The following is a 13,728-nucleotide window of genomic DNA, read 5'->3' as shown; positions in this document are numbered from 1 at the left end:
ACTATTCTGTGTGTCTGGGAAGATCTTACTTTGAAAATCCTTCACAATGCTGCAAAAATATTTCTGTCAGTCATTGCACAAAAGGCCTGCAGAAATGAAATATAAATTTCATGCAATTGTCTGTGATATTGATAAATAATGCTCTACTCCCTGAAAGATCTTGGGGATGAGGCTGAAGATAAGGGCCATGTTTTCAACACTACCTGAGTAAACCTTACAACCTGTTTGAATAACCAGGATATGCTCCTTATTTTATCATGTAAGAGTCAATCTTGTGTTGCAAGGGTTTAGTGACTGGGAAAATTTGGTATTGATTTCTTGGGATAGAAATAATTCTTTAGTTTAATTGTTATATGCTAGTTTTCGTAATGTAAGCTCTGTTTTAACAATAAGTGTGTGATACCATTACTGTATCTGAAAACTTCTAGCATATTCTGTTCTTGCTTTTGTTTTCAGTTTGTAGGTTACACCTCTATAATGAGAGAAAATAACACTTTGCCTGGGATCCTAAAGGCAGTTTTCATCCCTTTATTTTTGATCTGAATTCTGTAGAAGGTCACTGGACATGGTGGCTGGGAACAAATGAAAGTGTGCTAGTACCGGAAGCTACAATGCCATAATTGAGCATCAGTGGCTGTAATGCATGAATGTTTGGCGTTCTAGGAGCTGGAACATGGATTGTTACTAGCTCCTTTCTGAGGTTATTTCAGAAGGACATAGACCAGCTGGCAAGGACTGTGGGAGATTTAACTCTCTAGAGGCTTCCAAGTGCAAGCTAAGTATGCATCAAGAAGCAATTTTTCTCAACTTAAGTTCTTTCTCTTCTGTAACTTATGGTTGACCTCAATAATAAATCCCTTTGTCACCACCTGAATGAATTACATATTGCAGGATGTATGAAAACAGAAAACAGAAACCTGCAGTGGGTTTTGATGGGCCTGGGTGATTTTGAAACTGAAGCACTGAGAAGAACTGAGCAAAATAATATGATCTATTTATTGGGACCTGACATTTCAGTATAGCCAGACACTAACTGCCCTAGTAGGATGTAAGGAGGCATCCTTCATCAGTCATCACCCTGCTGTCCAACTAGGTAAATGAGGTTACAGTTTGCCATTCTTCCTACAGAAAGTTTACTGCACAACTGGACAATAGCAGCTAATAAATTGTGGATTGTAACTTCTTCTTTCACATTTAATCTGAGATTCTTAACTGTTTGATAAAAGAATTTGCACTCGGTATAGTAAAATAATACCAGAGGAAATTATTATTCATAAGGAAAATGAAAGTCTGTTGTTATGTAACATGCTATGTATTCCTAGTTTTGAAGGTTTTGGAGGAACTTGGGGCTTATGGTTTGAAGCTTTAATAATGATTTAAGATTCAACATATTTAAGATATAATCTTCTTCAATTTCAAAGTGGTCAAGGCGTATGGAAAGAAATGGTGTTTCTCGTTTTTGTGGCACGTTATTATCAAGGCAATGAGAAACAGATGAGTACCTGGTGGTGCACTAAGGCTACTTGCTGTGCTTAACAAAAAAGTTGCTCATGGATGTCTTCACTTTATTGCTCTTCCAGATGGCTTGTGATGGTTAGCATGCATGGAGTGATGATTAGGTTATAAAAAAATCTTAACAGTTGGGAAATCAAGATGTCCAGGTGTATGCATAAGTGAAGAGTCACTATACAAAAGAGGTGAGGCAGTCTTTCAGCACTGTCATAAGGTGAGTGGTTTTTATCAATGCATATTACAAAGCAACTTCTGTTGTCTAATTCTGTTTAAGGCACATTTTCAGTATGGTATACAAGGGAAAATGTGTGAAGGCTTCTGAGGCACATCTGTTACAGAAACTGCATTATAATCTTCAGGTTTTAATAAAATGTTTTTAAATTCACTGTATAAAAGTGCTGTTCACACCGTTTGTCCTCTAGTCTAATATTGAATATGATCTTACTTGCAATATTTTTTTTTCTTTAAATCCTTAGGTGAGTTTTCTGGTAGTAGTCATATTAAGTGTTGCTTGAGGGAAGGGAATGAATCTTGACTGGTAATTAATCTGTGAGCTGTTGATCCTGTACCATTTACAGAAATCAAGATTGATTTCCTCTGGAGTTGTTCAATAAACACAACACTGGCCATAGCAGAGCTCAATTTACCCATGACCTGCTTTACCACACCTGTCCCAGAGGCGTTCCTATATCTGATGATCCTGATATCCTTCATTTCATGTCCCTGAGATCAGTGCTGAATCATAAGTATGAGAATAGCATACCATTGCAAATACTTTTTCAATCGTGCTGCTTATTGTGCACTCTTTCTATCTCTAGAAGAGTAAATTCCTTTCAATGCTGTATATAGAAGTATCGTATGTTCACTTTATGTCAAGAGCTTATTCTCCCTTAAATACCTGTAGACATTGCTTGTAGACATGAGGAATTGGATCTCCACACGAGGAATAACTTGAAAATATAAATCAAATTATTTAGTCAGTCCAGGCAGTTCAGTCTGTTTCAGCAAACACAAACATGGTGATGGTTCTCTAGAGGTTGATGTAAGTTTGTTCACTGCTGTAGGCTCTATTTCTCCCTGCTTTCGCTGTTCTGAAACCTTAAAGATTCCTCAGAAATGTTTTTCCATGAATAAATTGTAGGTTTGAGAATAAAAAGATGAAATCTATTTCTTTTGGTTTTCATCCTGCCTCTGCCACATGGGAAATATCAGCAAAACACACATTTTTCAGGTCTTGTAGAGGTGTCCAGCACCTCCTGTAATGAGCAACTCTGCTTCTTTGGACTTCCATTTTTCCTCAAGAATTCTCAGGTCTACCTGGTCAGACTGAAACCCGTTAACCATGTAAACATTTTGTATTGTTACTTTGCCATGAATTTGGAAGTAAAACAAATACTGGATTATTGACATATGTCAGAAGAAGTTCCTATTTTGACTCAATGTTATGTTTATTGATGTAGAAATTTTTCAAATGTATCTTCCATGATTTAAAAGTGACGTGAAACTTGATTTCTTCCTGTATGAACATGATAGAAAAAGAGAGTTTTTCTTTCCTAAAGGCCAGGTTATATGAAAAAGTTACACAGTTTGGGGGGGATTCTTCTTACACATATGCATTTCTACTGGATCAGATGTGGGTGGCCTGGTCCAATAAAATCAAAAATCCGAGTACGATGCTTGTGGACTGCTCAATAAAGGACTCAAGTACTGTGTCTAGAAGTGTATTAAGAGGCACTCATCTAACATTTTCTGCCTAGTATATTGCAAAATCATTGGTAGTTCCTTTTCAATACTCTGCTTACACTTAAAATACTGATACATCTCTGAAGCATTACCGGAAAAAAATCTCTATATTTATAGGTAAAGTATTTATTTTCTCTTGATCAACTTTTCCTTTCATCTTGTGTAAATAAAACCATGACCTGTCTTCAACTTAGAGAGCTAGCATGAGCCAGGTTAACAGGATATTATTGCAGTGTTCCCCCTCTCAGTACCCTGAATATCATTTGTTTAACATATATAATTTTCCTTTTACTGTTCCCTGCATGCATGAAGAATGTTGCAAGCAAACAACAGCTGTATCTTCAGTCACTGAAAGGCTTCGTTTGGTGATTTACATGATAATTTCATGGTTTCAGGATAGGTCAAAACACAGCTAACTTGGTAAGCACCTTCTTTAGTGATGGTGGAAAGTACAAAGAAAGTGTTTGGTGAAACTCTGTGAGAACACCTGAAATTACTTTTATGTGTTTTGGGCTTATCTCTTCTGTGTTGACAAAACCCTGGGCAGTGTTTGCATACACGGTATTTGACTTGCATTTGCCAAGCTACCTGCATTAGTTCAGATCTTGGGATTCTGGGGACATGACTTGGTCTGAATTGTAAATCTCTGAATGTGACATAGGTGCAGAAATTTCAGAAGGCTGCCTTAACTCCCGAGGCTTATGGGATACTCCTTTGAGAGGGTTGCCAAACTTTTCTCAGTGAGTTGGCTACATATTTGTGAGGCTTTGCCTTCTGTGGTTCTCATCGTTGATTTGTTCCTCACATAGTTTGTGCTCTGCTGGTGTCTATGTTATGTTTTCCTGGCCAAGCTTGCCCTCAGCTCCTGTCCTGTTTTTCTCTTCTGTAGCCTGCTTTTCCTAAAAAGGTCCTTCTAAAAAAGTTCTCATGGAGGTGGGTATTTTGATGTTGTTTTTTGTTTGGTTTTGCTTTTGTTTTAAGGCACCTGCGGTTCATAAAACAGTGCTGAAATATGACTTTTAGTGTTGTGTATCTGACAAGCCACTCCTCCATAATGTTATTAATGTGTTGGTGAAGAAAGGAAGCAGAACTTTTCCTTCTCGGTACATCAGTCCAGTACACTCATAGATCACCAGAATTTGTTTTTTATCTGCCACAATTTGACACCTCGTACTGGGATTGGGGTAGAACTCTTGCTTGTTATTACATGTTAGCAAATTAAATATTTAGCAAATTAACTTGATAGCTCACCTACTCTTGCTGCACACCCACAACTGAGATGTTTGATTATTAAGTACTACCACAAAGTATAAATAAAATATTGATAGTCAGTGAAGAATAATCAGCATGAAATCTCTAGCTGTTAGCGTATCTGATGATGGCTTCCTTGTGCATGAAAGATACTGTCTCCCATACTTGTAGTGTGCAGGTTCCACTCCACTCCAGTGCATTCTTCCAGAAAGGCTGGAACATCAGCATATCCAGCCAAATAGGGGGTGGAGTTCGTTCACCCAGCAGTTAAAGAATGAGGTCTGATGTTTGCATAGCCATAGGGTGAAAATGATGCTTCTTGCTGCGTCTTTTACTGCATGCCTCCATGCCATGACTTTTTTTTGGTACTCACTCTGTGGCAGGCAGATGGGCGACTAAAAGCAGGTATCACTACTATCACTAATTTGTGAGTTACCTCCAACGAGGAGTCAGGAAGCACATCAGGCTGGGGGAGGTCTGGCAGCGCTTACCCTCTGAAACATGCACATAGCAGTAATAACAACAGATGCCTTAGCAGAACGATTAAAAGTTAAGATGCTTTAATTTCACTGCCTTTAACATAAACATCCATTACTTGACTGTTTACTCAGTAGTAAACAGAATAAAACCAAATGCAACTTGTAAGAACGACGGGTTTTTCTTCTGCCTTTGACCCTTGCAATCTTATTTTGTCCACAACCTGTTCAGCATCACCATTTAAACAAACCACAATGATTTATTGTACCACAGTGTGGGAACACACAGACACATGTGTCTGAAATGGCCCCAGCAGATGGGAAGCCCAGCTGACTGTACTGCCATCCTCCAGCAGACAGTTGGTTCTCTTACGCTAACAGCTCACTTCTATCACATAAAGTAGATTTTTGTACAGTACTTCACACCTTTTAAAAGCACAGTCTCGTATTTAATGATCTCCAGCCAATAGTCATTGATGTTGGCATAGACAAGTATCAAACAAAGCACACTGATGTTGCTTGGATTGATTTAGAGGAGTGTGGTGCAGGGTAAACACAATTTCTGGCTATTTAGGGTTAGTGGGAAGTCAAATCATCTGTGGGAGATACAAAGACAACATTTCAGTGCTCAGGTCACGGAGCCCTTCTCCTTGGCAGGCCTGGGAGAGGGGAGTCACAGCATCTGCAAATGCAGGAGAGAAAGTTGAGCATTTATACGTGTCTTTCCAGGACTGGAATTTTAAAATTTGCTTTTCTACAATGGTCTTTCCTAGCAGTGCCTTTTTCAACTATGTGGATGATGGGTTTTTCTTTCCCAAGGAGAAAGACTTGATAAAAACAGTTTAAAAAGAGAAATGGGCAGGCGTTTTTTTTTACTTTTAATGTACAATCTCAGTTAACAGGTTTTTCAGTTAACAGCTTTTTTTCTCAGTTAACAGCTTTCAAAGCTCAAAAATATAAACTCTCTAAAGTGCATAATTGTACTTATATTTCATATAAACTATCTGAAATTCTAGCAATATACCATGTAAACAGCGGTAACTAAGCATCAGAAAATGCTACAATCTCATCAGTTTAAAAATAAAATGGACTGTTCCCTACACATCATTTATCAAGATTTGTCAGGGGCAAAACCCAGCAAAACAGATAATTTCCGTACACAGTGCAAACAGGCTTTTAAAAATAAGCAGAGAAAACATACTCCTGGGAAGCCTTGGCCCACTGGAAAAAAATGTATGATTATGAAGAAAGGACAAGAAACTGCTTCACTCGTTCATATAAAGACGCCTGGACCCAGATTCAGCAAAGCACCAACTTTCAGTCCATTATAATTCAGCAAAATCCCAAAGGCAGAACAGCTTGAGGCACACGCTCACCACACACGTTTTTGCTTTGCAGAACTGGGTCTGAACAACATCAAACTGAGGCAGCATAAGGACTTCTTGGTAACCCAAATCCTTTTTCATCCCACACTTCTGCTACTAGTGACATCACAGGCAGTTTGGCTCATCTGTTATATCTAAAATAACTAGGGAGAGCTGACTACAGACTCTTGAGAGGAAGAGTCCATAAGAGCAGGCTGAAAGATAAAGGCACAGCTCTGATTTTCTGGGCTTCCCTGTGTTCAAACAGCGGTTTACCCTTGTCAAGCTTCCCTTCCAGCCAAGCATCTTGAAAAGCAGTTTTTGAGCCCATCTGCAGAGGCACAGCCCCACATCTCTCAAGCAATGGAAACTGAGCATCTCTGAGAAGCCAAGCCCCAGGTCAGCATGCAAGTCCTGCAGACTCCCTGGAAATAGGAAATTCTATTAATTCTTCACTGATTTTATATATAAGGGGCAATTCTGCAATCAGTAAAAAAACCTCAAAAACCTGTGTGTCCTCCTAAGTGCTTTCACTAACGCACATTGCTGCCTTACCCATCCAGACTAGTGATGGGCACGCGTAAACCCACCTGGACAGGACTGCCTCGTGAAGTGTTTATGGGATCCTAAAGAGGTCAAAACACTCTCACCATCAGTTTTGGCAAGTTTCCACAGCAAGTGCAAGGAGGTAAATCTAACTACCACAACCCAAACATATCTATTTGTGAGCCCACCTGTCTATATAATGAAGAAAGGGGGAGAAGTTGTTCTGGGAGTCCTCTTCTCACCTCCTCCAGCACGATTTGCACGAGGCCAGGCTGTGCCAACCAGCACTGCATTTGATCTCAGCCATCTGGCTTCTCCATGTTAGTTCCCCAAGGAATCAATGCAAAAAAAAAAGCATTATAGAAACGCTCTCTGTGGGATGTAAGGGTCAAGCCCTGGCTTGGGGCAGAGCGAGATGGTGCACTCGAGCCTCTGCAGTGAAAGAGTGAGCCCAGGTGGCCTGAGACTGCAGAACTGTGAGCCATCAGCTACTTGGTGCATTCCCAGACTCGCTGCCTTTCACTCCTTCAGGCAGCATCTGTCTGATGCAAGCAACTGAATCAGCCGTCCCAAGACTTTATTTTCTGAAAGTCATAAATATATTTGAAAATGCTGAATTGCCAAAACCTGCACCTGAGACACAGGCCCTTTTTACAGGCAGAGCATGGCTCTAGACTTCCAGTTCCCTGCAGTATCTGCTGTGCTGACGTACCACCTATAAACACCGTGAAGAAATGACCATCCTCTGCTGCCACTGTCACTTGTCACAGTGTCACAGTGTCATTGCTGCAGACCACATAGTCTGATTGTGTACATAAAAGAACAAAATTTAGGCTACCAATTATGTACAACACCCAGGAGGACTCTTCAGCTTGGACTCTTGGGTTTGTATCAGATCATGAAGTACATATTCTACTGGGGTAGGTCTTCCAGGTATCTTCCAGATACGGGACACCAGCCATTTAATCAATCAGCTACAAAAATCCCAAGGGATTCTGACTTAAAGCTCTGAAAACCTCTTTTCTTCCCAGTTGCCCAAGTTGGTCATAATGTTACAGTAACACCTTTGAAGCAGAACAAGCCAGCAAGAACCTTGCTGCATGACTAATTTCTTTTTTTTGCTATCCCAAACAGATGTATGTACTTTCTTCTACTTTGATTGGCCACCAAAAAAATGGGAAGAAAACTCAGCTCAAGCCTGGGCAAAATTGTAACTCAAACCAGCTCTTGGTGATGATTGCAAGATTCCAACAGCATTTAGCTAGAGCAACAGAAGATGCTTGACTCCAAACAGTCACGTCAAAAGTCTGAGCAAATCTTTACTGTAGCCACAAGAGAATAGTCTATCAGACTTGTGCCTTCACATGTGATCAGTCGGGGCACTTATCTGTTAAACTAAAGGAAAAGCTATTTGATGATTTAATCACTATTCATCCTACTTTGCCTCTTGCTATGATATGCTGGAATAAAAAGAATAGCATGGCTGGCTTAAATATTCTAAATATTACAGGATCTGTAAGCAAATCAAAACAGAAGGATCCCTTCAGTGCAGTCACTGAGCGCAGCTTCATGTCTCCTACACTGGCAAACTCCATTTTGGGCATCAGGCCTGGAGAAAGAGTAGGCAACAGCAAGTGCAGAGAGCGATGGAAAGCCATCCTGCCTCCCACCTCCAGAAATGGCCCTTCAGTTCTCAGGGAGCTCCTCAGCTCTCCCCAGACAGACTCCCACTGCATCCGCTTCATGCATTTGTCCATTTAGTGCTCTCTCCTCTGTTTACTGCCAAAGCCAATCTCCTCCTTCACATGATCTTGGAGCTAATATCTCTTTTACTGATCAGAACCTCCAGCAGCCTCAGCTTGGCCTTAATCTGCTTGTATTCATTGTATTCTTCAGCCATAGGAGTGCGGTCTTCTTTCTGCACGTTCCTGGTGAGAGTGAAAGCAGATCATGAGGATTTCTGTAACAGGATGCCTTCCCTCAGCAGTCTCCCTCCGTCCCATAACAAGATCTACAAAGCAGCTTCTCTCCTCCTCTCCCCATCAGGGAACAAACCCAAACTTTCATCCTTTGAGATTAAAAAAAAAAGAAGAGGGGCAAAAAACCTACTCCAACAAAGCACGGGACGCTGGCATATTGAGGCTGAACACAATCCCATGGTTCCAATTCAAAACGTTACTTGAGGCATGCCCTACTTCTCTGAAATTGCCAGCCTCTACACAACTGGAAAACACTTTTTTTTGGCTTTTGTCTGAACGACAGACTGCTACCATGGCAAAACAAAATACAGCTTCTCCTGGCTTGGGACCACATTACTTGCAAGAACAGGCACACTTGTGAGAAGGAAGAATATATCTGATTAGATTTCTTTTTGCTTACACAAACCTCTCAAGATTTCAGTGATTTAAAAAGAACCTCTACAGATGATGACTGGTGGCAAGAAACTTAATAAAATAATTTGAGAGTATAAATGCATTAAAGCATTCTATCAGCACATTAATGAGGGACATTGCTGAAAGTGATAAATCCAGCTACATATGCTTGTTAAACTAGTGTCCAAATACCTCACAGACAAGCAAGAACAGGACAGAAATCTAAACATATATCATTAGGAAAAACTCCAATATTCTATCCCAGAGAGACTCTTCCACCATTCCTGTCAGCTGTGCTAGGGGCAGCTGGATTTTCACAATCTGTACCTTTACTTGCCATGGACTGTCCTAAGACTAAGTTTTCAAGGAGGCTGCGGTCCCTGAAGTTCTTTGGGGGAGGTGGAGAAGTAATTGATTTTAATGGGCAACTGTAATGAATGCGGGTAAAATACTGATGATGATGAAGAAATAATAATAGTGAATAATAGTGAATTCAAGGAATCTTCCACATTTGTGACTCTTCGTAGATGCCAAACATTAAAAAGAGCTGAAGGACAGAGAAACAGCCAAGAAATTACTACCTCCCATTCTGTCGGAAAAAATTATCTTCAAAGTCTCTCAATTTTTTTCTGATTCGCTTTTTCTCTTCCCTGACATCCTGGAGCTGCTCTAGGAGTTCAGGGCTGTTGGGTGTAAATATAAAAGAGATCAGACACGTGTACACATTTATAACAGGAAATCTACAAATGTACGGTTGCACCTATGCCAGGCAACAGTGCTGCTTCTGGAAGCAGCTCTGGCAACTCAGCGTTACTTGCAACAAGAAGTTCTCTGAACTTAGTTCATCAAAGTGATTACACACTTAAGCTGAAGCACACTTGACGACCTCCTTAGAGGCATTTCACAATCTACCACTAACTACTATGAAACCTACTTGCTGAAGATGGGCTTGGTTCTGGTGACTTTCAGAGGATCAAGATTCGATGGTCATGACTCCAGGCTAACACCTACATGGGTTTGCATCAGACCTAGGTGCTTGAAACTAACAAAGCTAGTTCAATTTAACCTCTCCAAAACCTGGAAACAGTACAGGATTGTTTTCATGATACAGGCTTGCCACTGGTGAAGTGGAGCCACTGTTTAGTGCTAGAATCCAAACATGCAGAATAAATAGCAGTACCAGGACAAGGTAATTTCTTACCAAATTCCTTCCTATGAGGGTCTCCTGTACTTAAAAATTAAGCGCAAAAACTTCTGACTCAGACCATAAATGGAAAAAAAAAATCTAGACACTTTTCTGCCAAATAAAATGCCATCTTGGCAAGAAATAACTTTTTGAAGTTCCCTATGCATTCAACATAGAATCATAGAATAGTTCGGGTTGGAAGGGACCTTAAATATCATCCAGTTCCACCCCCCTGCCACGGGCAGGGACATCCCGCTAGACCAGGCTGCCCAAGGCCCCATCCAACCTGGCCTTGAACATCTCCAGGGATGGGGCAGCCACAGCTTCTCTGGGCAACCTGTGCCAGTGCCACACCACTGTCATTGTGAAGAAATTCTTTCTTGTATCTAGTCTAAATCTGCACCGCTTCAGTTTATACCAGTGTATAACATACATGGATGCTTCATGGAGATTGGAAAGCCCCATATCCTGGTTGCTCCTAGATGGCATTTTATCATCCACCGGGGAAACGAAGCCGTCAGCATCATCTTCTAGTTGATCCAAGAAGCTTTGCACGTTGAAATCTGTTTTCACGGTAATTGTGAAATCTGGCTTCACATTGCTGTCCTCCTCAGACCCCTCCTCTTCCTCCTACAGAGAGGGACAGACACCCCCATAAGAGAATAGGTTACTGCTTCCAGTCTCAGAAACAGGTACCTCCTTTCACCACAAGCACTGGGGAACAAATATGAAAAGAAGAGGATAGGTAGAGTAAGCATTTTAATTGCCGAGCAATACAGGACACCAGAAGACCATGAGTAAGACATTATACCCAAAGCACAGACAAAGAAACTGCAACCATCGACTCAGATTGGTTTAAGAGACCCAAGGCAACAGAACTGAGTGAAAAAATACCTGGGCTTCTTAGCAACTCTTGCTTTGTTTAATTTTTGTATTCTGATGTAAATAAAACCAGTTACAGTCATTATGGATACTGCCTAAACTACAGGGCCATCCTCTACATTTCCCTACAAATACACCTGGCAGCATACAGACTGCCAAGTCAAAATTTGAAATATTATCACAGTAGATACAGCTCAACAGCTCTGTCTCATGGCTGAATTCAAGACCTGAAATGAGATACAGCGATATCAATGAACTCAGATCACTCTTTCAATGGCCCAAACGTGGGATATGATTGACAAAAAAAGAACTGCTATTGCTAACATGTTCCCAACATCAGCTTTGCACCATTTAGCTGGAATATACCAAAAATTGGTGGGGAAACACTCTGCCCAGTGCGATTTCCCCAAAGTACGCTGATGAATTTGTCTTGTTAAAATTTTTTTTGCAAAATATATAGGCACAAGATTTGACAGTCTCTGCTGGACTTCGTACTTGCTAATTCACAGCATTCTCAAATATAGGGCTTTTCCTGCAACAATGTCCAGAAAGCATTTGGATTATTAGGGAACAGGGCCCAGTACTTAGAGATATTTCCAGAAGCTGGCTTTCAACCTTAATATGAATTAGGAACGAAGCATGAACATTAAAGGAAGGTAATAAATGCCAACAGGGACAGAAGTCTCTTAAATATGTATGCATATATATTTATTTTACAACCGTGTAACTGTAGCCAGGAAGGATCTAAGCACATGCATATCTCTAAAAGCTTCTGAGGGATAATACCACAGAAGTCTTCAAGTGTATGCAAAAACATATTATTGCACTGGGATCAAAGAAAGCCATTTTCTTCACTTTTTTCATATGACTCCTTGTGAATAACCTGGCATAGTCCCTTTAAATCCTCGAAAGCAATGATTTATAAATGCATACATTTACATGAAATCAGGGTGCTTGCCCAATTTTCTTTTTGTGTTAAAGCTCTAGGCCACAAAAGCGCATTGCAAAGCCACAGGCTGAGATTTACAACCAAGATGGAGAATTGAGGATGAAAAAAAGATTAGCTGGGGAGAAGTTTTCAGTAATAATATTAATAAAAGATACAAAGAAGTCTGAAAACATCTCAGAAAAATCTGCAGGGAATCTGTCAAAGTTAAAGCAATATTTAGCAAATGACTAGCTAAGACCATTTATCCAGGGTCCTTAAACCCTGCAAACAACTTCAGGATGGGCTGGGGAGGGGAGACCATCACTCACTGCTATTTACCAGCTCCCAGCTGTGCTGTCTTGCCCTGTTGGGTAAGGCAATTAGGACTGAAGCAGGAAAATGCTGATCCTGCTGTGGCATGGAGGAGGATTTGCTAAGTCAACCTAAGCAGTAAAAAGGGTACACTTTATTTTAGCGAAATCTCTCTGGCACCAAAGGAGGATCTCCTGTGCGCTTTCCTGGGAGGGCAAGTTGCTTCTGGAGAAAAAGGACAGTTTTCACAAGCAATGTGCCAAACCGCTCCTGAGGACAGATGCAAGTGTCTTCCCCACAGACACCCATGAGCCTGTCTCGCTTGCCTCACTACAGGGCACCAGCACACTGCCTAAGCCAGCAAAGATTGCTCTGGCCCAGAGCTCAGGAGCGAGCCTCCAGCCAATGGAAACCCAAGGGAGGAAAAGCAAGTGTAGAAATAAACACTACATCTGGCCATCACAAGACCTCTTAAAACATTTTGCTGTTTAAAACGAAGGAGTGTATTAAAAAGATTCTTAGTGAGAACTCGAATGGCCTTTGCTTTAAACAAGTCTCACATGGGAATCTTATTTTAAACCTACACTGGCATCTACACCTTAAACCAGAATGATTGTCTTTGAAGTAAGTGCCCCATTTGGCTTCTTCCCGCTTGGGTCTTTAGGCAATCATGAATCACAGAATCATAGAATAACCAGGTTGGAAGAGACCCACTGGATCATCAAGTCCAACCCTTCCTGTCAAACACTAAACCGTGCCCCTCAGCACCTCATCAACCCGTGCCTTTAAACACCTCCAGGGACGGTGACTCAACCACCTCCCTGGGCAGACTCTGCCACTGCCCAATGACTCCGTGACAAATTTTTTGCTGATGTCCCATCTGAACCTCACCTGGCAGAGCTTGAGGCCATTCCCTCTCGTCTTGTCCCCTGTCACTTGGGAGAAGAGGCCAGCTACCTCCTCTCCACAACTTCGTTTAGGGTAGTTGTAGAGAGCATGTAGAGGCATTTACATTTTCCAGAGTTACTAATATATAAAATCTAAATCTAATATATATATATAAATCTAATATATAAAATCTAAAAATATAAAATCCCACCCTCAGCACTTGCAGCAAACAAGCTTCCCAATGATTTTTTTCAACACAGACAATATT

At 40.9% G+C, this 13,728-nt stretch overlaps 1 protein-coding gene across 8 annotated transcripts in view; it reads right to left on the bottom strand.

Annotated features, from left to right (window-relative positions):
* Positions 1 to 5,049: 5,049 nt before the first annotated feature.
* FAM13A (family with sequence similarity 13 member A) overlaps positions 5,050 to 13,728 on the bottom strand; it is a 132,231-nt gene continuing 123,552 nt past the window's right edge. For 6 of the 8 annotated variants that reach the window (XM_069855644.1, XM_069855645.1, XM_069855646.1 and 3 more), the window contains 3 exons: positions 10,884 to 11,080; positions 9,846 to 9,947; positions 5,050 to 8,820 (listed from right to left, as the gene is read on the bottom strand). In XM_069855644.1, coding sequence (XP_069711745.1) covers positions 8,694 to 8,820; positions 9,846 to 9,947; positions 10,884 to 11,080 — 426 coding nt within the window. In that variant the 3' untranslated portion in view covers positions 5,050 to 8,693. The remainder of the gene's footprint in view (positions 8,821 to 9,845; positions 9,948 to 10,883; positions 11,081 to 13,728) is intronic. The other 2 variants (XM_069855651.1, XM_069855652.1) reach the window with 1 other exon arrangement.

The sequence above is a fragment of the Phaenicophaeus curvirostris genome, chromosome 4, assembly GCF_032191515.1.
Source record: "Phaenicophaeus curvirostris isolate KB17595 chromosome 4, BPBGC_Pcur_1.0, whole genome shotgun sequence".
NCBI lineage: Eukaryota > Metazoa > Chordata > Aves > Cuculiformes > Cuculidae > Phaenicophaeus > Phaenicophaeus curvirostris.
This window is presented reverse-complemented; position numbering and strand designations above follow the sequence as displayed.